Raw genomic sequence first — 18,461 nt, 5'->3', positions numbered from 1 at the left:
GGGGTGGGGGAGGTTAGAGAAGTGAGACTTGTTTAAAGAAGTTGATTGGTTCACCTTTTCTGACTCGCTGTGAAGATCAGATCAGAGGCGGTGAAACTTGGGAAGATGCTGCCCTCACGTCCCTCCTCTGAGGGTGATTGATGGACTGCTGACGACTTGCTCCGTCTTATTGTACCTCGGCTCGTCCACATCATCCCAGCCCGACCCTCCCATCCACCTCGGGGAAGCCCGGACACACCCAGCCCTGTGCCCACCAGGACCCGAAGGCAGCCCCACCTCTGCCACCACACCCACCTGCATCTCCCACCCAAACCCACAAGCGAACTCGGGTCGGCATCTGCAAACCGGATTAGTGGCCTCAAAGCCCTCGGGACACTTTTAACAGAAACCTAAGGGGTGGAGGAAAAAAAAAAGAGAGAGAGATCCGATTTGATGCCAACGCCGATGGGGTCCTTCGGAGACGGGACAAGAGGTCGGAGTTGCCCCCAGTGGCACTTCGCAGTCTGAGAGAGCGATTCCATGGCATTGCTTCTCCCGAACCATGACTGATGTGGTCAGGATCCGGTTTAAAGCGTTGCTAATATGAACTCCGTGCTCTGGGGCCTGTGGCTGCCTCTGCCTTTGATAGTCTTGTGGGTCACACCCCGAGTCTACTCGACATGGTGGTAAGTCACTCGATTTCAGGAATGTTTTTGGAGGGGGAAAAGGCAGAGTCCCAGCAGCTCCAGTGGGGAGGGAGAGCTGCAGTCTATTTGCACTGTAACTTAATTCACAGTTGGGACTACCGGGATCTCCCAATGCTCTCCCATTTCTACGGTGCTGAAAGCACGACGCAGACAACGACAAAAGCGCACAGAATTTACGCCCGATGTCCTTTTTTTTTGGTCTTTTTTTTTAAAAAAAAACACACGAGTTGGGAGATTCCTGTCTGAAAACTCCAGTATTTTCGTCTCACACGTTGCACACTCGCTGCAGAATAAATGCTGTTTGAAGCGCTTTGGGATGTCCTCTCACCCACCCACTCCCACTCCACGACGTGTAAAATACCAAATGTGAGAATGGTTAAATAATAATAATAATATTAATAATATTAACAATCGTTGCATTTCGATTTAGCGCCTTATCACGTCGTTGAAAACTCTTTGGATTTGACCGTATTTTGTGGGCGAAACAGAAATGAAACGAGAATTGTTGCATTGCTCAGGTTTTCGACTTGGGGGGGTGTGGGTGGGTGGGTGGGTGGGTGGTGGGGGTGGGGGGGTCAGCAAACCTTTTGGACAGTGTTGTCAGAGGAAGGTATTGTGGCTTATGCAATTGATGCCCTCCAAATAGGTCCCGCTGTTAATAAATGGTTAACCCGACAGGGAGAAACGACACCCTCCATCATCTCTGGAGCACGATTTGCTGGAAGAAGAGAAAGGGAGTTGGTTGGTGTGCAGTGAGAGTGATTTTACCGAGCGATCAGCATTTGCAGTAGCAGTAACATGGGTTAACTCACCCCAGCTATAGTGGCAGTAAATATCAAGCAACACGAAGGATCGAGAGTGCGAGGCTTTTTGCCTTAAACATTACATGGCGTTTCTTTTTCTTTGCAAGTTCCGAGTTTAAGTGGCAATTCACGGTTGCAAGGGGTCAGTGTAGGGATGGTGCAGACTTGCTGACCGCAAGAGACTCCTCTGTGTCCCGTGAAAACTTCTTCATCCCTGCAAAAAAAAAAGTGAGAATTGATTACAGTTTAAAGGAAATATTTACAAAGCATTTTTTGTTGCTGTTGATATAAAGAATCTGCGTCGAGGATAGCGGTTAAAATAGCGTTCATGAAACAGCTAACTTTCTGTCCACACCCGTCCGCACCCCCCATCACCCCAGTTTCTCAGTGGATTGATGTTTTATTCGTAAATGATATGTTTTTTTAAAAAAAATTATGGGCTCCTAACGGGCGAGTGAGAGATCTAATGCTTCACGTTTTTTTTAAATTGCAACACTTGTCTTTAATTTAAGTGCGACATCTGCAGTACTTTGTATTTAGTCTTTAATTTAATCTGGTCATCGTGCAGATCAAATGCACATTTTATGAAAGCCGTAAATGTGGAGAGAGAGAGTGAGAGGGGAGGAGGAAAAACACGCTTAGATGTCATATTAAATGACCTAAGTTTCATATGCTATGTGGGCAATGCACAAACTAAGCTATGAGACGCTTTATCAGATGCCTCGCACTCTACTTGTGAGCATCGTCCAAGGCGACTGGTTTGCTTTCTCTGGTCTCTCGACTGTCTGATCCGAAGCGACAAAATGTTGAGCAAAATTTTGTAACCCATAAGAAGTTGGTGGTGGGGTGGGGGGTGGTGTGTGGTGGGAATGTGAATTTTGATGAGAAATAAAATGTTCTGCTGTTTGGGGGGGTGGGGGGGTGGGGGGGAGAGAAAATGCTGCAAAACGCTTTAAAACGTATCAGTGAAAATTGATGCTGAATTTAACGAATAACAAACGCTTATAAGTGCATAAGAAGTGGATGCCTCAGTCACGGTGTGCACAAGAAATCTTCGTTTTTATACATGACAACCGCACGGCAGTCACACATTGAACTCGGAATTGAATTCCTTCCCCTCTGCAGTGACTGGACAGTGATTCTGAACCAGGACACTGCGCTGCTTAAACAGATGTGCAACATAATCAATCCAGCGGTGAGATGTGGCTGTTGTCTCATCTGTAGGGACTGGTCTTGTTACTGCCGCTTGTTGCATGAGCTCAGACTTAAAAATCCAAATGTTCGGTTAAACTGTCCCATTGCTGCCAATTACTGAGCGGTCACCGCTGAAAGACACGGTGAAAATACTAATGCAAGGAAAACGGCAGAGGGGATCAGTTCACTAGTTTAGAGGGAGCTGTGATGCACAACAACATTCGCTCTCTCTCTTACATTTTTCCTTTGAATGTGGTGTATTTTCCCTGGAAATCTTAAGAGATTCCCTTTTCCGCCAAAAGTCTTTCTCTTTCCTAAAACTCTTTCTCTCTGATGCTCTCTCATCATCGCCCCCCTCCCTTAACACACATGTATGTTTCACGCTCCTTTTTTTCCCCTTCTGGCCTTTGGCATCCATCTTGTCTGTTATCCCATTAGTTCAAGAGAAGGAGAAGATGTTTGTAACTAGACTCTTTTTGTATTTTCACCCACAAAATATAGTCAATTCGCTTTACAGTATATTCTGTGAAGTGCTTTGAGACATCTCGAAGACTCTATAGCAAATGCAAGGATGATTTTTTTTCTTCTGATGTTCTTGTAAGCACTTTCCTTCCACATCTATTCAGCAATTTAAACATCTCCCACATGATAAGCTAGTAGGACTAGTTTTGGATCAAAGTGATTTGGGTTCCGCCGGTGGAAATGTTGCCCTATTGCATCAGGGGCAATTGCCTTATGGAGCAATGCCAGAGCACTGTAGGTGGAGCTCAGCATTTCAGGCTGTTTTCCCCCGATGAATACATGTCATGTCTTGGCTTCGTATAATCACTGCCTGTGAAGTGCAACAATATTGTGTTCTCTACCATGATTATCCTAGCTCAATTGTAGAAGACCATTCATGTGGTTCTCCCCCCACCCCTTCCTGCTCGGCACCCAACCCTGCCACTGTGAAGTGCTCAGAAGAGCGTGAAGTGCACTAGATAAATGCAAGTTGTTGTTGTCGTTTGTTTTGTTTATAATTCTCTTTAGTATCTCTGACGCAGGTACATGGGTGCCCTTGGAACACGGGTGGTTTGCGACAATATCCCAGGCTTAGTGAGCAGACAGCGACAGCTCTGTCACAAATATCCTGAAGCCATGCAATCAATTGGAGTTGGGGCTAAGGAGTGGATCGCAGAATGCCAGCATCAATTCCGCCATCACCGCTGGAACTGTATCACCCTGGACAGAGACCACTCACTCTTTGGTAGAGTCATGCTGAGAAGTAAGTAGAATTTATCTGAAAGTTTTGTAGTTGTATATTTGGAACATCTATATCCTGTTCGAATTCAGCTGCTGAGCTGTCCTTCGAGATCTCTACAGATTGACAAAATTTGATCCATTCCAAATCCACCTTAATTTGGTCCTTAGTTCAGTCCCCATGATGAGACTTAAACTCATCGCAGTGTGACTGGCTGCCATTCCAATGCCATGCTGAGGGAGTTGTTGACCTTTGGGTGAGATATTAAACTGGGGTAAAGTTGATCTGTTCAGGTTAATGTTAAAGCATTGTTTGGGGCTGGAAAAAAAAGAAAAGGGAGTTTCTCCACTCGACAGTCTGCCAGATGCTATTCACTGTTCTCTTCATGGTTGCTTGTGGGACATTTTTGTGTACAAACTGGCTGCTGCTCTTGCCTGCAAAACACTTTACAGTAAATCATGTGGAACACTTTTGAAACATCGTCCTGACATGAAAGGTGCATATCAAATATTGTTTAATTTCATTCCAATGTTCATTTTAATTTGGTAACATTATAATTTGTGTGTGTGTAACATTATTTATATGTAATGTTTTTACATATTGCATCAAAGCATGGTGTCTAAATTCTCACCATGGATAGAGTAGTATTTTCATTTGATATAATGCCTTATTATCAACTTCTCAATGCATTTCAGAGGATTTTACTTGGCAAGTGTTGACAAATGTGAAAAACTCCCTTTTTTGATTAGTGCCATAAACTGTCTCAACGTCCATCAAGCAGATGGGACCTCAGTTCAACGTCCAATGCAAAGGATGACGCCTCCAGGAATGCAACGCTCCCCCAGCACTGCACTGGAGTCTCAACCTTGACTGACGACAGACATAATTTTCAGCATCTCAAATTCAGTGTAAACCTGTTTTTCATCAAGTGTATCAGTGTCCAGTGTAATGTCAGAGGTCTGAAAGGGAAGCTTGGTAATCAGCAAAGTTACATCTTGCCGTGCCTTAAGGGAGGAAAACTGATGCCCTATTGGTTTTACACCACGGAGAGAAACTATATCTAACTCAAGCACTGTAGCCCATTGAGCTTTATTACTGACTTGAGGTGGATTTGAAGCAGCTTAGATTGGAAACAATTGAGTTCATAAGGTGATCATCATGGATCCATAACATTCTTCTATTTAAATGCAATTTACAAAGCCATTGGGCATGAACTCTGGAAAATAAGTACTTTGGAAAGGGACAGGTACATGTTTTTGATAACTTGTGAAATACACCTAAATTGTAAAAAAATGAATCATGTTTAACTCCATTCAAAACCATTAGAAAAAAGGCTTGGTTTTAAAACCTTCAAAGTATTTAGTGCAGCCTTCCCAGAGTAGTTTAGTAAATACAGCCTTTCAAAATCTCATAATGTCTGTCTGACATATTTTCTCCAGAGGACAGTAAAATCTCCACATTGTCAATAAAAGTTTAATTTATTTCAAGCAACTGTGTGAGTGTTGAAGACAGGGCAGTATATAAGTGAAACAGGATATTGGATAGATTGGATTTGTCATAGCTGTGACCCTCTGCTGTCGCACAGTAACAGAGTGCTTATTTCTTACATTCATAGCCAAACACGAAAACTCATTTGAAAATAATATAAATTTCAGACCTTGTCTTCAGGGACAAAGCAGTGGTTCTTTTTTGTGGGAGAAAAAAATTGTTCATGTGCACTAAACTCACTCTGTCAAACTTTCAACTGCAGGGAAAGTTTTATGCAATGAGATTCCCAACTGAAGACGGACAATCAGAGTTCATTTCTGCCCATTCGTTTCTAAATGGTTCCTGTAGCAAGAGCTACACATTTATATTAGATCATGTTAAAAATAAAAAAGGAGTTATTTTAAAGGTAATGCTCTAGATTCCTTAATTAAAAGAATACTAATTTGGTACATTGTAATGACATCCTGGGCATACGCAACACAACACATGGACACAGCTCTCTTCTGCTTCTACATATAACATAAAAGAGTGTCCTGTTTTTCAATTTGAAGTTCTCTGTACTTTCAGAAAAAAAGTCAGTCTTCATATTCAATTTATTGCTTATATTTTAGGTTCAGACTTTATACAGTATATACTAAGTAACATCTTTTGATAAAAAGTTTGCTCTTGGTTCCGATCAGGATTACACACACATCCATCATATCCATTACTGGATCAAGCTGTTGTTGTGTTGTTTAGTCTTATGTTGAATTCGGAGAAGAAATGTGTTACATCAAGAACGGAGCTCATGTTAGACCAAAACAACTGAAGGGAAAACGTTTAGATAAGTGAAGGAAGATTATAAACAAAACTGGACCTAAAGTCGTGGACAGTTGAGTGATGTTCTGATGTGCGTGTTATGTCACAGTGTGTTTGGGCTTGGCTTCATTCCCACATATCCCGCACTCAGTGAGTCCCGATCACAGACGTGCCAAAGGTGATTCAGACACGCTCCTGGGAACAAATTCTTTAGGAAATCTATGGCTAGAGACCATGGTTGTAATCAGACCTGTTACATCCTTGTTATGATTCTATGCCTGAGTCTTACTCCCGCCTGCTCTCTGATCCACCCACGGGTCTATCTAACTTGTGAGATAGTCATTGAACAGAGATGTATTTTTTTCTCTTATAGCCAATTCTAATACTTCACATTAATTGCTGTTCACTGGTTTTGTAGTAATATGGTGGTACTGTTACAAACTCCACTGTGAAATAGTTTTCTATTATTCCATTACAAGCAGAATAACAGATGTTTTAAATTATTCTTTACATCTGTCTTTCATGAACCGATTACAAGGTTGTATTCCGTACTTTCAGTGAACCCGGACGGACATTGTTCCCAGAGTTTACTCAGTTAAGAGTGCTTCCTGGTATTCTCTTGTCAGTGTTAGCATAGAATTATACAGATCAGAAGGAGGCCATTCAGCCCATCGTGTCTGTGCCAGCTCTTTGAAAAGAGCTATCTAAATCAATCCCACTCCCCAGAGCTCTCCCCATAGCCCTCCAAACATGTTAGACTAATAATGAATAATAATTTGCATTTATATAGAGCTTTTAATGTTAAAATAAACATCGCAAAGCACTTTACAAAATACAATCGATTAGAAATAATATACAGCATAGGGAAACGCAGCAGCTAATCTGCACCAGGACCATCCAATAAAATGATGGATGTTTGTGGGACATTGCTGTGCACAAATTAGCTGTCTCATTCGCCCACAATATACATACAGCCACACCACTTTACATTATATCATGTGAAGTGCTTTGAGATGTCTTGACGTGATTCAGCGCTGTATCAAATGTAAGGACTATGAATATTATTATTATAATGAAAGTAACCAATTGATGTAAATTTGGATAAGAAGGGACGTGTTAACCAGGAGAAAAATTCGGCATTTCTTTGAAATAACAGCAGAGAGGTCTTTTTCCAGCCAATTGAATTGTAAGGTAGATAGAATCTAAAATTAATAATTCAATCAAGGAGTGGAAATAATCTGGAAGTAAAATAGTTTTACAATGCACAGTCAAACCACTTTACAGTATATCCTGTGAAGCGCTTTGAGACATCTCAATGATGTGAAAAGGTGTTATATCAAAAGCAAATAGAATTTATATTTTTATGTAGACAAATACGAAAGACTGCCTTTTTCCTAAAGATGAAGTTTGGGAGAATAAAGTTAGACGTGAAGATATTATTTTACAAAGCAAGCTTTATTTCTTAGTTGATACTCAACTATTTAACCTAATTCAACGACATAACTTGCATTTATAGAGCGCCCTTCACACCGTTCGGCATCTCGGAGCGCTGCAGTTATTTCAAAGCAATGCAGAGTTTTCTCCACCAGTACCCAAATCCACTCTCTGGGGTTCCCAAGCCCTGGCTCTTGCCAACTTGCGCTTAATACTTTCCTGAATTAGGCAAGAAGCATTTGTGAGAGAGTGCTTACCATTTCCAACAATCCATCTCTAGGATTTCCATGTATAGGTGGGATGCATGTCTCAGCTTGGTTTGGATACTCTTATGCATGGTAAGGGTTTCCGCCCGTCAAGACACCTGGCTGACCATATAACAAGTTCTGTCCCTTTCTCCTCTCACCCTACCAACAGCCCCACCCCCCTCCACACATCTCAGAGGCATTCCTGTGTTTAGAATAACATCACCTTACAGCGTTAGTCTAAGGAACTGGTACATTGGACAACAACTTGCATTTGTATAGCATTCTTCATGCAGGCTAGGGCCTCAGATTATTGCACAATGGTGGGTTTGGATACTGAGTGAGTGGGAAGGAAGAGATGTCTGTAGGCGCAGTCGAAGAGGCAAGTCTTAAGGTGGGATTTAGGAGTATCTGTCAAGCTATGACCATGCTTATGGTTTGCAGGACTGGTGACAGTCTGCACCTCCTTATCTCATTGCAATGCCTTGGGTAAGTGTGAACCTGCCAGGCTCATGCCTCCCAGAATAGTGTTGAGCTTTAGCAGGATGAAATGAGAATGAAATGCGAATCTGTACGAACTTGTTGCATGTGTCTTTGGATTGTTTAACCATTTTGTTTTGTGCTCTCTTGCTTCAGGTAGCAGAGAAGCTGCCTTTGTTTATGCCATCTCCTCTGCCGGGGTGGTTTTTGCCATCACCAGAGCTTGCAGTCAGGGAGAACTCGGCTCCTGCTCCTGCGACCCCAAAAAGAAGGGAACCTCCAAGGACAACAAGGGAATGTTTGACTGGGGAGGATGCAGTGACAACATTGACTATGGCATAAGATTTGGGAAAGCGTTTGTGGATGCCAAGGAAAAGAAGGGCAAAGATGCTCGGGCACTGATGAATCTTCATAATAACCGAGCGGGTAGAAAGGTATGCTTCTCTTTACCTCTGGCAAACCCAGACTCCTTCTGTTAAATAGAATAAAAATAATCCTTGCATTTGATATAGCGCCTTATCACATCTTCGAATATACTGTAAAGTGAATTGACTGTATATTTTGTGGCTGAACCACAGCAGCCAACTGCACACAGTAGTGTCCCAAAACAGTCATGGATTGAGTGACCAAATTATTGGGGTTTTTTTGGACGGGAGAGAGGCTAAGGGAGGTAAATGGGTGGGAGGAAGGGGAGAGAGGCTATTTTGGGGCAGTGTTTGGGGAAACCATTTTGCTGAAGGTTTAGTCAGACGTCGTGCCCCATATCTTTTGGAGTATTTGTGCAGAGCAATTGTAATAATCCGAATGAGGGTCTCGGAGCAGCCTGTCAGCTAGTCAATGACACATACCCGGTTCCCGGCAGGATTATATATATCTGCAAATCCAGGGTACGACTCCAACATTTTAAATCCTGATGTTGGAAAATTTAAAAGCGAAGTAGATAAATGTTTGACAGGAAAAAAACATCCAGATTGAAAAATGCAGAAGATGAGGAGTTTCATTGTTTCAAAATGGTTTAAAATTGGTACTTTTGGATCTACCTTTAGTTTAAAATCTAATTTACACTCTTAATAACAATAAATCAATAGTTTTACTAACTGCTTTTTACTTTCCCCTCCTTCCAACTATACTTAGTATTAAGTTCACACGTTGGTGTTGTGGGAAGAATTGATCTCTTGGAAGCGAATATACATCTGACTGTGTTGTAGTAAACATGCCAAGTACAAATCAATTTTACCTTCCATCCACTGGGTGAGCAGAGATCTGCTCCTTCCAAGAAGAGACTATTCTACTTCTCTGGGTGGAGCAGACGCTGATCACCCAGGAGGGAATAACATGGCAGCGGTAATAGTCCTTTTGGTGGTAAGTATTCTGTTCTTTGTGGACATTGCTTGCAGGATTCCAGCGGGAACACTTTACAGTGAAAGATCTATGTTTCAAGAACTTTAGAGACATCATGTCTGTTATTTTTTTCACTCTCTGGTGCAAAGCAATTCCCACCTGGGTCTAGATTTACTCTATTGATGTAGCATTATAGAGCAATTTGGCAAATTCTTAAACACAGCCTCATGTTTTTTAAATAAGTTCTTTTAAGAATGACAAACTACCTTCAAGTTGTGACTGAATTCAATTTACCAAATTCTGGACACTCAAATATTTCATCAAGAGAAAATCTAGATCCAGGTGGAACTTCTCCCCAAATATTGTACTTGATACTCCCTTGCCCAGAGTTTAACTATTTGGATCTGTACTACATCAGCATAAGTCACAATAAGCAAACCTCTGACTAATTCCTACATTCCAAGTCTATGATTAATCCTTAGTACTTGATGAATATAGCCACTACTGCTTATCCTGGCATTGTTTCAGTCACTGTGGTGTATTGAATGTTTTTTTCCCCTCCTCCCCCTCCGTTAGGCTGTAAAGCGCTTCCTCCAGCTTGAGTGCAAATGTCACGGAGTTAGCGGATCGTGTACCTTACGAACTTGCTGGCTGGCCATGCAAGACTTCCAAAAANCCGGCAACTACCTGCGGAGAAAATACAATGGAGCTATTCAAGTCATTATGAACCAAGATGGGACTGGTTTTACCATAGCGAATAAGAACTTTAAAAGGCCAACGAAAAACGACCTGGTGTATTTCGAGAACTCTCCAGATTACTGTGTCGTGGACAGAGAAGCAGGTAAATTTCCTCCATCCTTCAATAGTCTGGTATTTCTGAATTGTAACTCAAGTTCTGTTTGACTATAACCCCATTATTATTGCTGGTGCCCAACAAAGTGTGACCTATACCCAGATTTGACATTCATATAGACATAATACTATGAAGCTGCTCTTCCCTGTAGCATATTGCCAACCCTACAATGCCTTTAACAGCAAACCTTTGAAACAAAGTTAATGTGTTGTCAATATTTGTGGATTGGTACAGAAGGGAAATGCTGTCCCCTTTCCAGTTCTGTGCTATCTGGACTAATTTAGTCCAGGCTGTTAGGACAAATATCTCCTCTCTGTTTTTGTGAGGATTGTAAGCAAAAATTAAGTGGGAACTAGCACATGGCATGAACCACTTGTAATACAACATTAATTGGCATTCTTTGGCAATTTCAGATAATTTCCTCTATTTTACTGTGACAACTTGGGTGGAAAACAGAAGTCGAACAGGATGGGGATAAGCACTAGAGCAAATTTTGCTTTACTATTGCATCTGAATTGAGCCATACCTGAGCAGGGAATAGTTTTGGTGTTGCAATAGAACGCAGAGATTAGCAGACTTTCCCAGATCTTCACTATTTGGTGGGCTGAGCTAGTAAAATGTTCCATTCATTGAGTAGAAATGGTTTTGGAGCCAGAGTTCATGAACTTTTGCTCCAGTTCAGGCTCAGATAGGTCATTTGGCTCCCTGATGAACTGTGGAGATAGTTGTTGTTTGTAATATGAGAGAGAAAAGGTGTCAACAGAGGGAAGCAACAATTCCAAGTTCTCCTATTTAAACTACTTAGACCTGGCTACATTTCTCAATCTACAGCAATTCAATTTCCATCCATTAGTTTACAAATGTTAGATCATTTTCATTCCTGTCATAAAATGTCACTTTAGCAGTTTTCGGAGCACACGGTGATCATCAGGAAAAGCAGAAAAGCTGTAAAGTACAACATGGCTCTTCTCGTCCTGCCTTAATTCCCTTGTCCTAAAGGTCTTGTTGTGAATTGGAATAGTTTATAAGCAGCAGCTTGTATCAGCTGCACCACTTAGTTCTTTGAGTTTACAGTGTCATTCGTGCAAATTCTGAGGAGTTGATCTTGTCCAGATGCAACATTTGTTCATCCCAGATGGTCAAAAGCAAAGTACATTGTCTTCCTCCAGCACAGAAAAGCACTACTAGTGAATATTTTTTAAATACATGGTTGAATTAGATGATGCTAAAGGAAACAAGTTTGCATTCTAATGGCTATTTGTCTCGAGCAAATGTGGGAGGTAGTTTTTTTTGACGGAGGGAGCAGTCTTTCCAACATCGGGTTACGTCCACATAAATCTTGGCAACGGTACTGCATTCAATCATCTCCGAAAATTTTACAGTCCTAAAGCAAACATTAGTGTTCCCTGGCAATGTTTGCATAACATCTTGCAAATCCACACTGTTTTTTTCACACTTTTTGTTGGCATACCTTTGCTTGCTTAATTTGTATGGTTATTCATTTTCCAGCGTGCCAGAATGCAATTAAGCCAAAAGAGGGCAGGAAAATCTTACTTTATTAACATTTTATTATGAGTTTTTTTTGCTACAAACCTGCTCCTATCATAGGTGGCTGACAGTATGCATACCTTTTGCAGCACTGTGGAACATGTAACTATTTATACTGCAGGTAATTATTAGTTAATTATAAAAAGACTATTCGAAGTTAATGAAGATTTATGATATTCAGAAAGATTTGGCATTTGTGCATTTTTTTAAAGTATATGTGTTGACTCGTTTGTGACATCTGTTAGTTTCATTATATACAAATAGTAAATGTGTTGAAAATGAAGAATGTCTGTGGAATATTTCCATCACATCTGCTGATAATTTACCTTTCACTTGACCTGACTGAGCTGTAATGCGTCAAAGGCAAATTTTAGTCAAATCGGCTAGACACCAACACAGCAAAGCTAATGGAAAGGACTGTCAAATTGGCAAGTCTTGTAGTTTTTTTAATATAAAAAAGCTACTGATATGAGTAGGGTGTGCTCTATAGATTCTCTTCCTCACCCCCCCCCCCCACCTCCCCTTTGTGAAAAGAAAATCCCAACATTTGATACAGCTTTTCACGTCAGGAAGATGTCTCAAAGCGCTTCACAGGATTCACTGTAAAGTGTATTTTGTAAAGGAATGGGAGACTCTTTGCCCCCCCCCACCCAATGATGATAAATTAACATCTGAGTTTCTATTGGGGAAAGATAAATATGTGGACTTTATCTAATGTAATATTTGATTGGACACCTGTGTTTTGTCAATTTAACAATTAAATTGTAGTTAAATCTTCTCCACCTCATCAGCTGGGACAAGTTCAATCTCCCATATGCTGCACCCAGTGCTTGATGCTCAAGCTCCCAAGTTCCAGCTGATTTGGATCATCAAAGCTTCCTCCAGAAACTCCAAAGAATAGGGAAGGATTTTTCTTTTGAAAGTGAGAAGTTATATTATGGAAACAGTAACCAGATTTGATGACATGTTTAAGGAAAAAAATTTAGTTTAACAAACCCATCCTTTTTGATGGACTAAATCCAAATTAACTCAATCTCCTCTCTTCAGAAAGATACTTTTTTCTTTCTTTGTCTTGGGTTTTCCTATTGCCAAACCTCTCAATCACTTAAAATAACGTCCTGTACAACTGAAACTTTCTGGTGTAGTTTTCAGGCATGTGGCGTGGTTTATTTTACATAATGGAATTGTGCTGGCCCCTTAATGATCCTTGAATTAAGCAAGCCAAGAGAAAGTTAACATGTTCATTTGGGTCCTGCAGGAATCATGGGTGTAAGTTGTATATTTTAAGAGTGATGGTCTTTTAAAAAACATCCACGATGTTTGACTTGGCCAACTTTTCCCCTCCCTCAGCAAAGGGGAACTATTTAACAACTTCTAATACGTTAGTAGCTTCCTGCTTTTAATGGTAAGTGAAGATATAGCTTGCATTTAATATAGCGTCTATAACATTAACTAGCAAAATGTCTTCTGCTTCACTATTAAACAGAGGTCCTATCTGCCTGTTTAAGTGGTTGTTAAAGATTCCATGGCACTGTTTGAAAAGTGAAGGGAGTTTCCCCTCAGTGTCCTGGTCAACAGTCTTTCTCCCCTCACCCCGCGAAAATTGATCATTCACTTCATTGCTGTTTATGTGGATATGGTCACTACACAATGAATCCCGTGAACCAATTTGGGATGTTCTCCTGATGTGAGAAGCATATAAATACTGTAAATGTGTAGGTGAACACATCAGCCACTTTGCAGAGTAATGTCTCACAAGCAGTTATGAAATGAATGGCATTTTAAATCTGGTGTATTGTTGGTCAGGACACTGATTATATGTGGGAAACGGGCAAAATGCGCCTTTCTTTTTAATTGGCTGCTGCATTTCACCCACAAAATATACAGTCAATTCACTTTATAGCATATTCTATGAAGTGCTTTGAGATGTCTCGAAGACTTACTAAGGCGCTATAGCAAATGCAGGGATTTATTCTTAAATAACTATGAAAAAAAGAATTGTGGATTTAGATCTCAACACTTCTATTTTTTCCCAAACACAAATTGTTTTTCTTTAGATTTCCTATTATCGTGGCTGTCAGATTATTCTCTACAGAACACTGCTCCATATGGGAAGTAAACCATAGGAGGCAGAAAGACTCAATGGATGGGAAAACGTTTTACACAGAATCCAAGGGGTGGATGGTTAAAGTTCTAGGAATAAGCACATGTCCAAACAGTTATATGGCAATAAACCAAGCAAACGCGATGCTGAAATGGATTGCCAAATAAGTGTGTGTTCAAGCACTGGAGTCACAAAATGCAGCTCTGGTTCATGTGACATGGAGAGCAATAGCTTTTAAAATGTGGCTTGTAATGAATTTCAAATCTGGAATACCTTTAAATTGGGGATTTCCAACTTTTTTTGATACCAACCTTTTCTTCTGCAAAAAACAACTTGCATTCATATAGCACCCCTCAAGCAGGATAAAGTCCCAGAGCGCTATAACAAACAGTTTTATGGCAATAGTTATAAACAAACAAAATTCACCAGTTACTCTTCCTCAATGTTCTGCAAATGACCACAATCCTTTGTAAAAAGAGGGCTTCATCAGAAATCATTGCAATGGAAAAGATACAATCCAGTTGAACCACAATGACTGCTATATAATGTAACCAGATACCTTTGTTAGGTCACACGTTTAGAAATAGACTTTATTCAAAAATATTACAGGGTTATTTGGTACAGAATATCATTGTGGATGTGTAACTGTGTGGGTAACGCCAAGCTATTTGAAATGATGGCATGAATGTTGCCACGTGGACTAATAGCTTCTGAGTATCTTCAAGCCTACATCAAAGCCATAGATTTATAACTATTACTTCTTGGATAAGCAAAATTTACATTTCAGTGGAATTCATTTGACCTGACATGAGGTCAAAAGTCAAACAGGTAAAATGCAAATGGCTACAAATCTTCACATAACCTTGTTTAACAAAAAGCTATGGAATTGTTTCTCAGATCCCTTGACTGAAGATGTGTTGTGCATTGGAAATTGCAATAAATTCTTGTATTGCAGTTAATGAAGAGACCATACAAACAGTTCAGGTGCAGCAGCAGAACTTAGCTTCTGATTGTTCCAGTGTGCATTTTTCAATTCAAGGGAGGCTGGATTGTCACAGGTGTCATGTTTTCTAGGACATTAAACTGAGATCCTGTTTGCCTATTCAGGTGGGCATTTAACAATTCCACAGCTCTATTTGGAAAGGGAGTTCTTCCTCGGTATCCTGCCCAACAGATAAAATTGGTCATTCAATTCATGACGGTTTGTGGGCCATTGCTACAATATTAGTCACTGCAGTTAATGGTAAATTCTGCAAAGTGCTTTGAGACATCCTCCCACCATGAAAGGTGCCATGTCAAGTTAGGTTAATTGAAGTTAACTGTGTTATCAACCTGTCCGCTCCCTCTGTTCAGCAGGCTCCAGCCTGCTCCATGCCCCCCACCCTTGCCTCTCTGCCCAAGCCCTTTGGAACTCCATCCCATAATCCCTTTGCCTCCTTCAGGGAACTTCTCAAGACCCTCCTCTTCGACCACACGTTCGGCCACCCTCCTACCCCTAACTAACCCTCCTGAACTCAACCCCCTGCTTGGGTCCAAATCCCTGCGTCTTGGGATGGACGTCCAGCGCCTTGGGACGGACGTCCTCCTGACATGAAAGGTGCAATACAAATGTAATTTGTTGTTTGAGCTGCAGCTCAACTTTAAACCAGTTAACAGGACTTGAGCAACATAACAAAAGCAGAATCCAGCCCGTTTATTTTAATCCTTGCATTGATATAGAGCCTTATCACTTCGTTGAGTCTCAAAGCGCTTCACAGGATATACTGTAAAGTGGATTGACTGTATAGTTTGTGGATGAATTTCATTGACATAAAAACTCTCTGGAAGACAAAGTCTCCACTTACCCACATGATCACAACCCGCACCAATTTTGAATGTTGCATGTTCAGAAAGCAACCCTCCAACATATTATAATATAATATGACATGCTGAACAAATTTCAGCTTAAGAGAGTGATTGCCTGTCCACTGTAATGTTACAATAAGAGTGGAAATGAATTGCCTCATTAATCATTCACAGTTAAATAGAATAGCAAGTCAGTGTTTGATATCTTTGTGAGCTATCATGTATCAGACAGCTGCATACTAATCAGATACTGGACTCTGAACCAGCAGAAATATAATCTTAAGCACCATTCAGTTACGCATTATCTGAATGTTATAGAGAAAATGCCCGTCAATGTTCAGTTGCGCGCTACAGGACAATTAATTTTGATCTCTTTACCAGGCTCCCTGGGCACAGCGGGCAGAGTGTGCAACAGGACCTCTCGAGGGATGGATGGATGTGAAGTGATGTGCTGTGGCCGGGGCTATGACACGACCCGTGTCATGCGAGTGACGAAATGTGAATGTAAATTTCACTGGTGCTGTGTGGTCCGTTGTAAGGAATGCCACCAGATGACCGACGTGCACACGTGCAAAGCTCCCAAGAGTATAGATTGGGTGGAGCGGACATGAATATCCTCTGCAGGGGATGTACGACAAACTGACTAAATCCACCTCCAATCATCCTCAACCATAGGATGTCCTTTTTAACCTCATTTATAAATGTATTGAAGCCTCCCACACTTTCTCCCCGACCCCAATGTATTGTCTTTCCTCCCTTTCTATATAGTCTCCTTTTCATCCACCCCATCACGTTTCCCATGTTCTGTATATGAGCACTCCAAGACGCTATCCTGTGTGAAGGATGCTATATAAATGTAGGTTTAGCTGTCTGTGGGAACTCTCTCCTCCCTCCCCTTGTATTTTCAATACTATTGTGAATCATGTGCCACTTTACAGATTGGGGTAAGAGTGGTCTGTCCCAACAGCACTGTGCACTTGCCAACTCTCTTCTGAAACCAATGTTGGGCACTTAAAAAAAAACAGACAGCTAGCAAGAGTTGTCTTTGAAAGTCATCCCTCTGTTCACTTGGGAGAAAACTATGTCCTCTGGAAGTCTGCTCTTGTGGCTCACCACATTTACTGAACCCCTGAGATGCAGCGAGGAGGAAAAAAATGACTCACGCTGTGCAGGACTGATTGTATTCTCCTCACATCCCTGGACCCTCATTGTACCTCACCATTGAAGAATGAGGTGAGGTGCTGGAGGGTTCCCTCTGCTGTGGAATGGTTGTACAAGCTTCAAGAAAGGAAGTGGAGAAAATGTAAATGCACGTGAGCACAGCAAAAAGTCAAAGTGGAGTTTCAACTAAATATTACAAAGACAATAACTCGACCACAAATTTCGATAGTCCATTTCCATATACTTCACCCTTATCGAGAGTCTGAGATTGAGTGTTTTTTCCTCTCAAGTATAGTGTTGGAGTTCATTTCCGTCTATGGCTCCTGTTTTCTATTGAGCCAGTATAACTGTCTGATGTACAAGTACAGTATACTGTAGTGCCATCTGTCATAAGGATACATGTATGTGTACAAGCTGCTGATATTGTTTTACGTTGTGAATTGTAGCTTGTTGTATTCTGAATAGCAAGTGCTGTAAGTAAACCATACTTTTAAGTATAAATGGCTTTAACTCCTCTCAAGAATCCACACAGGAAACCCTCAATTGATGTTTGTTTCCCTGGAAAAACCACAAGCTTGCATAGGTTTAATTCATTTTAAGTGTGTGAGGGGGAAGGTAAGTGAGCTCAGAGTAAGTTCTAGTAAAATGTTCTATGGGAATATAACTTTAGGGAGCGTCACAACAGGGGATAGAGTTTATCAATTTCTGTGAGAAAAAAAACCTCTTGAACTTCTAATTGAGAATTGCAATTTGGATATTGGTGAGATTTGAGCTCCGCTTTAAAGTCAAGAACACCCTACCACTGAGCCATCCAAACTATCACACCACAACTACTTTGGAACTTATACTTATCATTCAGGTACTGTGGAGGCAACTTCCAAGGTACATCCACAAGAAAAAGCATCAAAACAGAATCAAGCTGTGGCTCAAAACTATAGCCCTTGCCTTAGATTCAAGCTCCCTATATGATCTTTGATCTTAAAAACTTTTAAAAGAAATGGGTTTTGAAGATTTACTTCATGTTTATCTCAATTTGCCAGTAGGGCAAAATGTTGGGCAAGTTTCCTTACTCTACACCCCACTGTTTATCTCACAGTAAGTAGGAACCCGGTTGTTAGTCAATTGGCGGATCGCTTTTCTGTGGGTAATAATTCCTTCAAATTGGTCACTTCAATCACGACTGTATGTGGGACACTGCTGTGCGCAATTGGCTGCAATATTTCACCCACAAAATATACAGT

At 41.0% G+C, this 18,461-nt stretch overlaps 1 protein-coding gene across 1 annotated transcript; it reads left to right on the top strand.

The window, feature by feature from the left end:
* Positions 1-308: 308 nt before the first annotated feature.
* Positions 309-16,923, top strand: wnt2 (wingless-type MMTV integration site family member 2). The gene is made up of 5 exons (XM_007894593.2): positions 309-665; positions 3,727-3,947; positions 8,525-8,802; positions 10,286-10,550; positions 16,441-16,923. Exons 1-5 carry the CDS (start codon positions 583-585, stop codon positions 16,668-16,670), a joined length of 1,077 nt encoding a protein of 358 aa, XP_007892784.2. The 5' UTR covers positions 309-582; the 3' UTR covers positions 16,671-16,923.
* Positions 16,924-18,461: the final 1,538 nt, after the last annotated feature.

The sequence above is a fragment of the Callorhinchus milii genome, unplaced genomic scaffold (genome assembly GCF_018977255.1).
Source record: "Callorhinchus milii isolate IMCB2004 unplaced genomic scaffold, IMCB_Cmil_1.0 Scaffold5, whole genome shotgun sequence".
Lineage (NCBI taxonomy): Eukaryota > Metazoa > Chordata > Chondrichthyes > Chimaeriformes > Callorhinchidae > Callorhinchus > Callorhinchus milii.
This window is presented reverse-complemented; position numbering and strand designations above follow the sequence as displayed.